Source organism: Montipora foliosa, chromosome 3 (assembly GCF_036669935.1).
Source record: "Montipora foliosa isolate CH-2021 chromosome 3, ASM3666993v2, whole genome shotgun sequence".
Classification (NCBI taxonomy): domain Eukaryota; kingdom Metazoa; phylum Cnidaria; class Anthozoa; order Scleractinia; family Acroporidae; genus Montipora; species Montipora foliosa.
Window position 1 is genome coordinate 5817562 of NC_090871.1, and position 15000 is coordinate 5832561.

The 15000-nt window shown below is 37.6% G+C and overlaps 3 protein-coding genes across 3 annotated transcripts in view; all 3 read right to left on the reverse strand.

The window, feature by feature from the left end:
• The window catches only part of LOC137996591 (uncharacterized), a 49291-nt gene that overhangs the window by 5257 nt on the left and 29034 nt on the right, over positions 1 to 15000 (reverse strand). Inside the window, exons 2-3 of the mRNA XM_068842068.1 lie at positions 2620 to 2800; positions 808 to 1091 (exon numbers count right to left, since the gene is read on the reverse strand). Coding sequence (XP_068698169.1) covers positions 808 to 975 — 168 coding nt within the window. The 5' untranslated portion in view covers positions 976 to 1091; positions 2620 to 2800. The remainder of the gene's footprint in view (positions 1 to 807; positions 1092 to 2619; positions 2801 to 15000) is intronic.
• On the reverse strand, positions 5926 to 6951 carry LOC137995200 (uncharacterized). Its single transcript, XM_068840774.1, has one exon. It carries the CDS (start codon positions 6949 to 6951, stop codon positions 5926 to 5928), a length of 1026 nt encoding a protein of 341 aa, XP_068696875.1.
• Positions 9446 to 15000, reverse strand: part of LOC137996592 (uncharacterized) — a 34694-nt gene continuing 29139 nt past the window's right edge. Inside the window, exons 5-7 of the mRNA XM_068842069.1 lie at positions 11220 to 11282; positions 9767 to 9896; positions 9446 to 9582 (exon numbers count right to left, since the gene is read on the reverse strand). Coding sequence (XP_068698170.1) covers positions 9573 to 9582; positions 9767 to 9896; positions 11220 to 11282 — 203 coding nt within the window. The 3' untranslated portion in view covers positions 9446 to 9572. The remainder of the gene's footprint in view (positions 9583 to 9766; positions 9897 to 11219; positions 11283 to 15000) is intronic.

A 15000-nucleotide genomic window follows, 5' to 3' on the forward strand; every position in this document is an offset into this window, starting at 1 on the left:
TCGAAACGGAGGGAGCCAGTCATTATGTGCTTGTCACTATTAGGATGCGTTTGACTGACCCTACTCCGGAATAAAAATACGCAGTGATGATTCAAAACGGTATGTTTGGCGTTTTGAAGCAACAAGGATAATAAAAATATGTTTAAAATAGCAGTTTAGCAGGTGTTTGATAATTTTAATGGGAATCTCCGTAAAAACGAAGGTTTTCTAAGAAATGTTTAAAAAACTCGCAGCAGTGTTTTATCGGGTTTAAAAACACGAGCTGTAGCCCTTAATGATTGGCTGAAGGTGATTCCCTTGTTTTGCACCGCGCATCTCATACTGCGCATAACATTGCGACTTCGGAGATGATGGCATTTCACGCTGGCCATCTAAAGAGAGGCAACAATGTCCGCTTTTGCTGTTCAAGAGCTTCCAAGTACAATCATGATAATTCTTCTTAGTTAAGGTGCTGTTTTGGAACTCGCCCCAGTCCTTTCCCGGAAAAAGATCACTTTGAAGCTGAAATTGCCCCTTTGCCACCCATTTATCATCGTGTTGCCAAGAAACGAGCACTGTGCCCCCCCCCCCCCCCCCCCCCCAATTTTTAATGGTCTCATATACTCGTAATAGGCACACAGAAAACATATTTTAAGACATATTTTAAGGAGAAAAAAAGTTGGATGGTAGAAGTTGTAGTATTTACATATACATGACGCGATACTGCATTTGGAGACCGACACTTAGTGCAAGGTGATGACTGTAAACAATACCAGCAACTATATTTAGACTCTTTTGTTGAACCAGTCACTCATCAGAATTTCCCACCTCATCCTGTCGTTCTCTTGATCTTCGGTGGGCTTTTTCCCTCACACCTGAATCGTCATTTTCATCAAAGAAGTGAACAGCTGTTCCATCATCCATAATAATCCTGTCACACTCAAGGCGTCCTCCCTCAGCCGGTCGCGGCAGCTGAACGACAGTTCCTTCTCCCATGCTGTTGCCATTATCAGATCCTCTGCTACTGTTACTACCTTTTGCTGATAGTTTCTGATGAGGTTTCGTATCATCTGTATGCACTGGGCGATCTCTAGAACCCACAGGAACCAGTGCTGTGACAAAATTTAATGCAATGTAATACAATCTTAGCATTAAAATCTCTGCACTGCTACAGTAAAACCACCTAAAAGTATTAAAGAGTGATTTTAAAAAGTTTTTAAAAGTGCAAAGTAAGCAGTGGCAAAATGAGACCTACCTACCATTTTGGACAAAACTCGTTGGGAAAATGTGGCACTCTGATTTTTCAGTGATTAAGATTAAATTCTTCCTGCTTCCCCACCTCCTCCCACATTCCAATGTTGGTTAAAAAAAACGGCCAAAGGTTTGCACAGTATTTTGCCTCATTATTACAACATTGGTAATAAGGGGGAAGAGGGGTAAGGACGGATATACTTTGTGAGTGCATGTCAAATGATGCCAAAGCTAGAATTTTTCCCAAGAGTTTTGTCTAAGATTGAAGGTGTAGGGGGGGGGGGGGGGGGGAAGGCCACCATGGAAACTACTGTACTCTGAGCCTCGCTGTGCCAATGCCTTGCCAATGCCTTGCCAATGTCTTGCCAATGTCTTGCCCCTACCGCAGAGACCCTCTCCTGTATCCCAGTTCGAATTTACAGTACAGAACCATGCAAAAGTAAGTTGACAGTCTCGACTCGATCATCACGAGAATTGAGGATCAAAAATCAATTCGAGAATCGAGACTTGATTCACTCGAAATCAAACTAGATCCTCGACACTTGATTCTCACAAAATCACGGACGGGAAACCTTGTCAGTTATTCATAATCAATTCAGCTTTCGCGAAAGCATTACTCCTCGATTAAATCACAACAGGAACTGCTTGATTCTCGACTGCCGTTCCTCGATCCTCGCGAGACTCGAGACTCGAAAGAGGTTGCACAGTACTGTAATTTCACGGTAGACACTGATCGGGAATTATTTTGTTCCTGCTCAGAATGACATCATTTCATAAACTAGACAGGGTAACAATGACACCAGCAAACACCTATAACTAAGTACTATTATTTATTACACATAACATGAGAATTTTATTCCATAAAGCTCATTTGTACAAATCTATACGCTTTATTTTCACATGTGAAAAAGACCTATACAGCCAATCAGAATGGCGTACAGCTATTTCACATGTGAAAGTATAACCAATCAGCGATAGCGTAAAGGCGTTTCCATGCCAATCACTCGTGCATCTCGTGCAAATCGTGCAAATCGTACTTTGTTATTGAATTAAATTAAATTTGCATTTGGTTCTATTGTTAGTGAGTTTTTGTTTCTAATTCGCGTTCAGAAAACTATTTTAATGAAAATTCTCATGTTATGTGTAATAAAGAGTTTACGACATAGAAAGTGCTTTGTACGGGGTTTTATTCACTCGTTGTTTGTGTCAAAAACCCTCACTCGCTCGTTCCTCGCTCGTTCGGGTTTTTGACACAAACAACTCGTGCATAAAACCCCGTACGCCGCACTTTCTATGAAGTAAACTATTTTTATTACCCAGATAACAACATTTGGAAGTATTATTAGAAGGTTGTTTGGGTTCATTCTTGATTAGAAGAGTTTGACTAACCTGTCTGAATTTCAGCCACTTCAAAATGATTCACACGATTTTTTCCATTTTCTTTTAGCTTTGACAGAGCTTCACTCAGTATTTTGCCCTCTGCTTCTTCCTTTTGTTGTCGTTCTATACGACGTTGCCTTGCACACTCCAATTTTAACGATTCCTTTTCTTGCAGATGCCTTGCGATTTCCTTCAACAGCAAAGAAATGATGTCTCAGATCTATTTTTGTCAAACAGCCACTTCTGCCGGCTCTTAAAGTTAAGAGCAAGTGTTTGAAATTCTTTAAATTTCATTCTTTTGTCTGAGGCCGCGCAACATGAAATTTCAAGCATCCCAAACAATTATTACACCCACAACAGTCACAAAGAAGCAATACTAGTGCAATAATGCTGCAGAGATGATGCTTAATTAACCTTTTGTAGATAAATGCATTGAGAAAACATTAAGTGATGGAGAAAATCTGACTTCTGCTGGCATTCAGATCTAACAAAAACAAAAGTTTGTCTTCATAAAAAACCATACTGTAAAATCCCAGTTACTATACTGAATTTTAGGTTTGACTCACGTTCCTGTCATTCTGCTTGACTGACTGTCAGTCATATTACGGAGCTTACATGTAAGCACACAACGACATTGCAGAGTCAGACGGCAACTGGATGTTAGCTGTTTTCCTTTTTAACTTGTCTTGGCACTAGTACATTCACACTGCTAAGTATCTTTTCACAATTAGAGACGATTAGTTAAAAAATCTGAGAGAGACCACAGCTGTCTGTCCTTGCGTGAAAAATGATCACTTCCAGTATCCGTCCATGCCTCAAAACATCGCGTCCTTAAGCTCCCAATTGACAATTGAATATAACCAATCATTAACTTTACTAGATCTATGACGATTCAAATTACACTAAACAAAGTTTCAATTCAACACAAAAACAAAAAAAAATGGTTTTTTTTGTCATTGTGAACATTTCTTTATACCAAAAAGTCTTGAATTTATCCATTCACGCCTAAAGCGCACCCAATTGGAGAGTAAAATCGTCTGGTGTTAGCCAGGGTAAAATTTACAAGTCTTACTCTCAGGTAGGGAAGAGTTACAGCTTGGTTTAGATTAGCTTTGTTGAGTTCCATCTCACATGAGGTGCCAGTGTCACACAAAAGAGCACGCTCCTTGAGAGTGCCCTTCCCTACCTGTGACATTAAATTTGACCGATTGTTACTTGTATGTGTAAGTCATAATTTGAAAAATGAACTCTGAAGTTTGATTTTCAGTTGTCCTTTTTCTATTGCAATGCAACTACCTTAATCCTTCTTTGGGTGCATTACATCATTAAACAATACTATCGTTACACGAAGTTGCATCTCTGCGATTCTTTGTGAATGGTTCATGGGTTCCTCAGTGTCCAAACTAATTTTACGACCAAGGGGTTGCAAGACAGCATCTATCAGAAAATTTCTAATTTAATTTAATAATTATTATTAAAAGACTCGGGGTGTTGGCAACATTTCTGACAGTGTAAAAAGCAGTTTTACTTGACTTACATCATAGTTTAACCCATTGACTGCTGGGAGTTAGGAACGTTGCGTGACATCCAAAAAACGGCTGCGAGGGAGACTAGCTGGGAGTGAGACTTACCATACATTACATACTTAATTGACCGCTCCCCATAGGGGCTTTTCAGGGCCAATGAAACACAATGAAACGACGGAACAGAACAAGAACAACTGTGGAACAATAACTTGAACCAAGTAAGAAGAATGACAAGTCATTAAATCAGGATGATGATCTTAGTATGAATTGTGTAAGGGATAGCATCTTACATTCATCTAACTTAAGCCCTAACTTCCCTACTTTACCAAAAATGAGGGGATTTAAAATTGCATCTCTTAATATCTGTAGCCTAACTTGCCATCATGACGAATTGTGTGTCTTCATGGAAGATAAAGCAATTGACATACTTGGATTGAACGAAACGAAATTGGATAAAACAATTCCCGATAGCCAGGTAGACATTGAGGGATACGATATACTCCACCGCGATAGGAATAGAAATGGTGGTGGTGTAGCTTTGTACATTAGACAATCCTTGAATTACGTAAACAGACAAGACCTCTCCTCTCACGAAGATTTAGAAATTTTGACGGTTGAAATTAAAAAGCCCAAGTCCAGGCCATTCCTGCTGACAACTTGGTATAGACCTCCAGACTCGAAGGTTGAAATCTTTGAAAAATTCGAATCCTACCTGCTAAAACTTGATAAAGAAGATAAGGAGAGTATGATTGTTGGTGATACTAACTGTAATCTATTACCGCAAACGCCTGACCGCAATGCTGAACACTTAAAGTTTATTACTGAAACGTACCAATACATTGAATTGATAGATCAGCCAACGAGAATCACTACTACTACCAGAACACTAATCGATCACATATTCACTAACAAACCAGATATCATAACAAATCATGGGGTCTTACACGTTGGTATTTCTGACCACAGTCTTATCTATGCTATTCATAAACATAATACGACCAAAACTGATCCAAAGGTAATTGAACCTCGCCAATTTAATAATTTTGATAGTGATGCCTTCATTGATGACATAAAAGAGACACCTTTCCATCTTGCTTCTCTTTTGGATGACCCAAACGAAATGTGGTTAGTTTGGAAATCTCTGTTTCTGGAAATTGCGAATAAACATGCCCCGATAAGGAAAAGAAAAGTGAAAAGTAAATCTTCACCGTGGATATCATCCGAACTGAGGCAGAAGATGAGAAAGCGTGATTTTCTAAAAAAGCAAGCAGTCAAGCTGAGTTCTCATCAAATGTGGAATGATTATAAAAAGGCACAAATCACCACAGCTCTGCACAGCTCAATACATGTATCTCGTCTAAGAATGATAATTATCTACTCAGTTCTTGTTTTAATGTCACACCTCACTCAAAGAAATAATTCTTTACACCTAACCTTAAATTTAACTGCTTATCATAACTTAATCAGAAGTCTTTTAGATATAGATTTTGTAATAAAAACTAACGATAAAAAGTCACGACGTTTCGACCCCTCGGAGGTCATTTTCAAGTGAGAATAAAAGTTTTAAGAATTAGCATAAATATGTAAAAACTAGATAAAAATGCGGCGAACGCCGAAATGTGATAAAAATATGTACAAAAGTGTAAAAAGTGCTAAAAAGATATGGAGTAATGAACGGTAGCTAGAGAAAAACAATAGACAAAAAATAATTAATTACAAGAACTGTTCTAAACAAATAATTTGGCGCGGATAGAGTCACACTGTTTGTTTAGCGATGGTTTCAGTTCTTTTATAAAAACATTTCAAAAACAAGACAATCAAACTTGTTCTGGCACTTTCTCAGGATTCTAAAGCTCTTTGCGATGTTGTTAGGTTCCAATGCATGTTTCTCTCTCAGATGGTCGCCGATGGTTGCCCCTTTGTGCTCTTCAATGCGCTGGTGAAGGTGCCGGCAGGTATATCCGACATAACCTGCGTCGCACAGGTCACACTTGAATTGGTACACAACGCACTGTTGGCTTACAAGGGGTGGCTTCTCTTCACGGACCCGGATCTCTTCTTTGATCTTTTTGCTCGTGTAGACAGGGGTAATATCCGCACTGATCTTACGGCTTAGGTCGGCAAGTTGTCTCCGTACGGCGTTCGCAGATTTTTGGTCCTTGAAGGGCAACACGACTCTGATTGGGTCCCCACGCTTCTCATCAACGTGGGTGCGTGATTCCTCGGAAACTTTTGAATCAACGAAAAGGCGGATGGTGGACTGCACATGATCTTCAGGATAACACAGACGGGAAAAGATCTCTTTGAGGCGTTCACATTCCTCGTGAAAGGCCGTCCATGTAGACGAGAGCTTAAACGCACGGTTAAGCATGGTATTTATCAGCGACCGTTTATATCTCGCGTCAACGTGGCTGTGATAATGTAACAACAGTCCGGTGTCAGTTGGTTTTCGGTACACCGTTGTGTTCAGGTAGCATCCATTCCTGATTACGTTCATTCCAAGAAAGGGTAGTCTGCCATTTTCTTCGAGCTCCATTGTGAAATCAATAGAAGGGTGACTGTTGTTTAGTGTCGTTAAGAAATCTATAGCTGCTTCAACATCAGGCATTGCGCTAAGGGTGTCATCAACATAGCGCTTGTAAAAGGCGGGCATCTTGTTTTCTGTTTCCAGCTGTTTCTCGATGTTACACATGAAGGCGTTTGCCATGAGAGGCCCCAGCGGCGAGCCCATTGCCACACCGTCCACTTGTTCGTACAAGTTTCCTTCAAACTGGAAAAGCTGATTTTTGGTGGCGATTCTTATCCTGAAGATCATGTGCAGTCCACCATCCGCCTTTTCGTTGATTCAAAAGTTTCCGAGGAATCACGCACCCACGTTGATGAGAAGCGTGGGGACCCAATCAGAGTCGTGTTGCCCTTCAAGGACCAAAAATCTGCGAACGCCGTACGGAGACAACTTGCCGACCTAAGCCGTAAGATCAGTGCGGATATTACCCCTGTCTACACGAGCAAAAAGATCAAAGAAGAGATCCGGGTCCGTGAAGAGAAGCCACCCCTTGTAAGCCAACAGTGCGTTGTGTACCAATTCAAGTGTGACCTGTGCGACGCAGGTTATGTCGGATATACCTGCCGGCACCTTCACCAGCGCATTGAAGAGCACAAAGGGGCAACCATCGGCGACCATCTGAGAGAGAAACATGCATTGGAACCTAACAACATCGCAAAGAGCTTTAGAATCCTGAGAAAGTGCCAGAACAAGTTTGATTGTCTTGTTTTTGAAATGTTTTTTATAAAAGAACTGAAACCATCGCTAAACAAACAGTGTGACTCTATCCGCGCCAAATTATTTGTTTAGAACAGTTCTTGTAATTAATTATTTTTTGTCTATTGTTTTTCTCTAGCTACCGTTCATTACTCCATATCTTTTTAGCACTTTTTACACTTTTGTACATATTTTTATCACATTTCGGCGTTCGCCGCATTTTTATCTAGTTTTTACATATTTATGCTAATTCTTAAAACTTTTATTCTCACTTGAAAATGACCTCCGAGGGGTCGAAACGTCGTGACTTTTTATCGTTAGTTTTTATTACAAAATTTATCATAACTTCTTTCATTAATTTAAACACTGTAATATTACAAGTTTTGTGTAATAATCATAAGAAATTTATGCAAAATGCTTTTCCTTGCTCAACTACACAGATATGAGAAGAAAACAAAAAGAAATAAACAGGAATGGAATTTTGTTGTTTCTGGATGTGCATGCATTCACAATTAATTACAAGAAGAAATCATGAAAAGCTCTAGAAAAAAATGTAAGAAAAGATTCACTTTTACTACTGTAGCTGCAGTACCTTGCATATGGGAAACAAAAACAATATTATTGCAAAAGCCAGATTAAGTTGACCTGAGGCAAACAGAAACAAAGGTTTTTTATCTCACCTCAGATAAAAACCATGGCCACCATGAAGTTTAAAGAAGTTTGTTATTTTTGGCCTAAAGAATGCTGCCTTGTGTCAGCCACATGACCTTTTAACTAGAGTACATGTATGGATGTACAAGGTCTAAAATACTTTCAATAAACCTTTTTTCTACCAAGTACATTAAACTGAGAACCATTGAAAGCTGTAGGGATACTTGAGTTACAACATTTGAAGATTATATACTGTACTTGTAAAGTGATTCTCTATTTTTTTTAATTTGGGTAAAGGTATTTTCGTCAACACAGCCAAATTGAAAAAAAATTGCAAAGAGCTCTGAAAACAGAAAGCAAAACCTGGGATGAGAAGAGAGATCAAAGGTTTTCAAAGTTTTTTTTTCAGAATTGTGATTTTTGCAGGTCCCACACCCATGTCTACACATAAGTTCAAGGTGTTGGCTACTACAGCTGCACTCAGACTAAAAAGAGTAATTCACGACCTTGTTAATATATATGTTCAGGTCATTTTGTTTCTTAGGTTAATTTGCAACCAAACTAGGTCATTTTGTTTCAACCTAGACTGTCCATTTGGGGCAGGTATGAAACACAGGTCTCAGGTCATTGTTTTACCAATAGATAGCATCTTAAACATGCATTAAAGCTAACCTTAAGCCTAATTAGGCCTAAAGAAACATGTTTAGGCCTAATGTTTGCACTTGTGAATGGTTAGGGTTGTTTCCGAATTGGTATTGGTAAAACAATGACCTTTGACCTGTGTTTTGTAACTGCCCCAAACTGACAAGACAACTTGATCTAGGTTCAAAAAAGTTGACCCATGAAGGTTGAAACAAAATGACCTAGTTTGGTTGCAATTTAACCTAAGGAACAAAATGACCTACAGCATATATATGTAAATGTACGCAAACATCCCACGCCCAACATTAAAACATACATGTAGGTGCATGTCTTTAATTCATAAAAATTTTTAACTTCATTAACATATTGATGGGGCAAAGGACCACTTGTCTGTGCCTTCACTTAAGTGTACACTACATTTTTTACAATTAGCTCGTGCAGGTAATCAAGGCCATCAAGACATCTTTAAGAAAAGATGTGAAAAGCCCAACAATGGTGTTTTACATTGAAGATTACACATTGCAATAAACATGACAGGCATACACATAAAATTAATAAATTACTATTGGAGTATTTTACTGACTGAATACCAAAATGGCCACCAACAAACTATAATTCTTTCGTCTTTGTGTTAATTAGACTAACTTCATGTACATGTAGCCTCATTGACACATGTAAAATTGAAAGAATTTGGGCTGTAAAATGAAACTACTTAAGCTAATTAACACAGAGCCAAAATAATAATTTGTTGGCAGCCATTTTTGCATTTGGTCAATTGGCATCAAATGAGGAAGAGGAACTGCTGGTCTGTGAGCCTTGCAAGTTTAATACAGCTGATTGCAAGTGAAGTATTTATATTATTGCAGACAGCAAGAGATAAATTATTGAGATCTGCCAAAAATCAAAACCTCAACTAAGTTTATTTGACACATTAAGATGTGAAGACTGCAGCCAAGAAGATAAAGCTGACAACAGGTATTTCTCTGACTCCCAGCTATTATCTATATACTGGTATATGTACATATCCTACTAGTAAAAAATGTACATCAAAGAAAGCATACATGTATTAACTTACATGTTGTGCACTTCAGCGACAGGCAAGATTTGTGCACTTCTTACTTCTTCCAAGTATGTAATTTTTGCTGCCTTCACATCTTCATGGACAGTTTTTCTTTCACTGCGATTTCTGAGATAATGATTTCCGACTCAAAAGAAGAGACAAGACTTGAGTAACAACAAAGACAGTTAAGCCTACAGCATTTTATTTCTTGCTATGTACTTTTTACTGCCATCATTGGTATTCACTGCCATACTTGACAGACTGCTGATGTGACCTTGGAATTCCAAGGGAAGCAGCCACAAGGGACATGATTTTTAGTGTTATGTCCCTTGTAGGTGCATGTTATTGGTGACAAGGAACTTTCTAACAATAATAATAATCAATTTATTTAAGTCTCACAGTTATTTAGCCGAGCACGAGTGCTCTACTAATAAAAAATATTTTTGGGAGACTACAAATCAACTGAAATCAGAACAAATCAAATGAAATGCTCAAATCAGAACAGGGACAAGCCACTTATTAGAGCTGCGCACAACAATGACAGCGACACAAGAAACACTAAGAATAAAGACAACAACATTTCATGCTAATTTTCACACTAACATTGAAAGGGTGAAATGTTTCAGCAATACCAACATTTCAAGAACTTTGGTCTACGCTACACAGGGAAACAGGAGCACAATAACACATGTGATAAGGGTACAAAGTTTCCTCTTAATTAAGTGGCCTCTGAGGTAACCCTCCACACTCAAGTCCAACAGTGACTGGTAGAAGCAAAAAAGCTGATTTACAGTATAATTAAAACATGCATCAACTAATAGGGGTGGCGAATGATACCTCCAAAATATTGGCACTCACAAACTTTTCATCCTATCTTGAAATCTCGACGGCCTTTGCGAAGAGTCTTGAAGTCTTGTTTATATTACATTTATTTCCATGTGAATAAATGTTTTGGTCTCGGTCTCGGATTCACAAACATGGATCTCAGCATCTCGGCGAGTCTCTGATTTTACCACTTGAGACCCCTACTATTATCTATAAAATTCCTTGATGACAACCTAATTGTGCTACATAAAAAGAGTCATTACTCATCTTTTCTGGAAATGTATTTTTTTATACATTGACTCTTCAATAGGGAAGTGATGTCGTCCAGTGGTTAGGGCGTTGGGTTTGCATGCGGTTGACCCGGGTTCAAATCCAGTTCTAACCTCTGATTTGGATTTGTTTCTGCATGTCCCGGATTCAACTGGAGTTCTTAATCATGTTTCTTTCAAATTAATAAAAGTGGGGTGCCTGTTAACTGGCACTTCCACTATAAACAAAGCATTTACATTTTTACATTTACAATATGAAAACAAAAATTATAAACTATGCTATCCTCCAAGTAACAAAATACACCTGTACCTCTGTAATACTGAAAACTACACGTAGTTGTATCATTACAAGACAATCAAATCTTATTTATTACATTCTTCTTCTTGAAGTCGTTGTGCAAGGGCTCCATCTTCCCGCACCATGAAATCTTGACATACTGAAAACAAACCCAACACAGATTTATCAAGTAAAGTGAAGGCTCCCTTCGTAAAGAACAAGCTACATGTACAAGGCTGATCTCAAAACCATTATAACAATCTCCTCACTCTTCGGGTGACCCCACCTGTAAAAAGCTGCTCAAATGACATCATGTGTAATGACTATGACAAAACAGGACCAAGCATGCTCAAGAAAACAATATTGCTGATTGAATTAATAATAATCACACATGAAGCCCATTTGTATCTGTACATACCACAACTTGTAAAAATGGCTTGAAAAACTATTTACACCTTTCCAGATTCTCAAAAAAGGAGAAAGATCCTGGTATATTGTCTTAAATCTATCAGAATTTATTTGTGGGTGATACGCAGTTCTGTTCCTAAGATGATACTTTGTTTCTTTCTTCTTTGGTATAATATTACTGAGCAGGCAGTCATGGTCAACCAAACATACCTTCAAAAGCTTCTTATCTGCCTTTTCTAAAAGATCTCGAATGGCAATTTTCTTAATAGATGTATATTTCCTTTTAAAACATCTATCTAAGAAATTTTGTATGACTGTGAGATCTGAGTCAGTTTCGTACACTTTAAAATATGTGTGAAAAGTCAAAGATCATGACTAAATGGCAATTTATTAAATGACAAAATATTTATGAACAAAAGAAACAGTGTTTTTAATTTTTACAAGACTTTCACTTCATTCGAAGGCAATGAAAGAGTTATTAAAATATTCTTCAGTAAGCAAAAATACCACAATATTGATTAGAAACAATATAGAATGAAAGTAAAAACGTCTTCAAATTCCTGTTCCAGAATGTGACTTCTTTGGAAAGAATGCAAATAATTCAGTCTGGTATGCTTTATTAAACAGCCGACATGAAAGAGAGACTAACTTTACTATGATACTGCTAAAAATGGCAGGAAGTGTCTTGATCGCGAACATAGGCAATTGCTAAACACAGGGAAAATGAAGAACACGTATGAATTATACTCAAGTGTAGGCAAATTTTGAACATTTTTGCACTATGGAGTGGTTAAGGTTGTAAACATTTCAAGAGGTTTGTTATGCTAGCAGAACTTTTTAGACCAAGTACCCAGTGACTTGATGACCCACAACCTCCGGAGCTCCAGCAGTAGCCAGCTTCTATTGAAAGCCCTCCTTACGAGAGACAGAAACTTTTTAAAATGACTGCTATTTCAATTCAAAGTGTCATGAAACAAACCAAAACAATTGGTTCATTGATTGTGGAATTTAATCTTATTTTGGCAAGTAAGGTCTGAGAAATCCTGGCCTAACAGAAAATGTAAAATTCCACATGATTCAGCCATAACTAACCATCGGAGGATAACTAAAAGCAGAACACTAGTTACAATATATATTATAGAAGCAATTTTTTACACATAAATGATATGTGTACATAAAATTGTAACCAACTTGTTTCAGTGTACACTGTACATTACAGGTGGAATCTATGGATTCAATAGTAACTTTAAGTGAGATGAACTGCTGAGCCAAAACAGCATTTTGATGATCAGACAGAATTGACCACTACCTTTACACGAAATCATCTTCATCAATCAAAGATAGAAAACTGTTTACTCTACAGAGGTGGTACCATACCACAGATTACTTTCCACACACTACCCACTCAATACCCACATCATCAATACCAGAGTTCCTCAATATACATTACAGTCGCTCAATTAAAGCATTCATTACTTAAAATCACATGTCGATAAAACGTAATATTTCAATAATTTGCCTTTATGCTGAGCACATTAATTTGACAATGTAAAAATGATAAAGTACACATCATTTTGCACTTAGCTTTAATGGCTTGCGTTGTGTGTAATTTCATAGTATGTTTTAGAGCTTTTAACCTTTTAATTTAACACAAAGGCTGTCACTTGATAATTTTTTTCTGACTGTCACAAGTGTGTGCAATATTTTAGTTTCAAATGTAATTTTTCGTGGTTTTCTAAACACCGCATCCCGATCTTTATAGACAGAAAAAAACACTCGCAACTGGTAACTTTAAAGGCCATTAATTTTCTCACGTTATTTAATTGACCTTGGACGAACAATAGCAAATCGATCTACAAATAATACATCATTGTTAAAAAATTAAAATTTAGCATTGTTATTTGTAGCTGACTTAATCAAAGATCTTTACCTTGGCCAAAAAATGAAATATTTTCCCAATTTCAATGAGGAAAAGATTTGTTTACCTTTTCATAGTGTTTTCCATTACCTTTAAAACTAATTAGGCATTCTCTGCGATAATAGTTAGCTCATCAAATTGTTTTTTAGGATCACTGAGAATTTAATTAAACTTTTTTTCTGAACAACAATTGTTAGCGTTAAATTGTTAGACTACACTTTTATAACAACTAATAGTAAGCTTATTTTTCTTACAACTTGCAACTTGCTGTCGATGATTTTAGTGCGCCACACCGTATGAAAACTTGACACATTCTAACAAAATTCTTGGAGAGCAGATGCACCAATATCGATTTAAAAAATATAGTTTCACCGATGTAAACGTTTAACCGCAAGATAAGCACAGGGAACGCTTTCCATCGCTCGCTCCCATAACGTTTTCCTCAGGAACGAAATCATGAATCGATTCAAGAAGATTGACTTTTTGTCGTTTCAAGCACCGAATCTCTGGCTAAAATGTGACCTACTTAGTTTCTTCTCAAAGGGCTGTGAAAACATGCACACGATTAATAAAACAATTTCGCCGAAAGAGTAACAAAATGGCTGCCAAACCTTGACATTCGAGATCTTGCACTGCTAGGTTCTGTCTTAAATGACCTTTTCATCACTTTTTATTAACTGGTACCCCTCGGCTTCTTAGATTCACAGACGTTTTATCGACAATTCTATGAGGTCGTGTTAGATATTTAAATGACACAAGGTTATGATGGAACGGTAAACAGCTGAACTTAAAGGGGCTAGGTCACGCAATTTTAGGCAATTTCGGCACTGATCGAATGGTCATAGAATTAACTAAAATATCAAAATAACTGTTCAAAACTATAGAACAACTCTAACAAAACACAGGGAGGCTAAGAAGGGACTTGGATGGACAAAACTGGAGAGGATTGATTTTATTTTTCGCAACGTAAAACAAAACTTCTCTTCACTCGCCGAAGGTTACACATGAAAAAAGGTACAACAGAATAAGCTATTTAAACTTAAATTGAAACGAAAAACAATAATTTGAATAACAAAAGAAAAACACTATCACCCAATGGAAAGCTTAATTAAATATTCCCGTGAAGAGGTGTCAGTGTGCATACATTAAAAATTAGCAACCATCAAACGTTCTTTTTTCTTTTCTTTTCTTTTTTTTACAATAACAACACTCCCACTTTTGACGTTGCTTATTTGACAGTTTTCATTCCTAGTTGGATGACAAGCTTCTCGAATCGATGCTTAGGTAACGGCTTCGTCAGAATGTCCGCAATCATCTCATCAGTGGCTACATATTTTAAAATAATCGCTCCGTCTTGCACTCCTTCGCGAACGAAATGATAGCGTATATCAATGTGCTTGGTCCTAGCATGACCCACAGGATTCTTTGCCATTGCAATAGCTCCTTGGTTGTCTTCATTGATTACAACGGGTTCTGCAAGAGGTTTTCCTACATCTGTGAGTAACCTTCGAAGCCAAATTGCTTCCTGAGTGGCCGTACTAAGGGCTACATA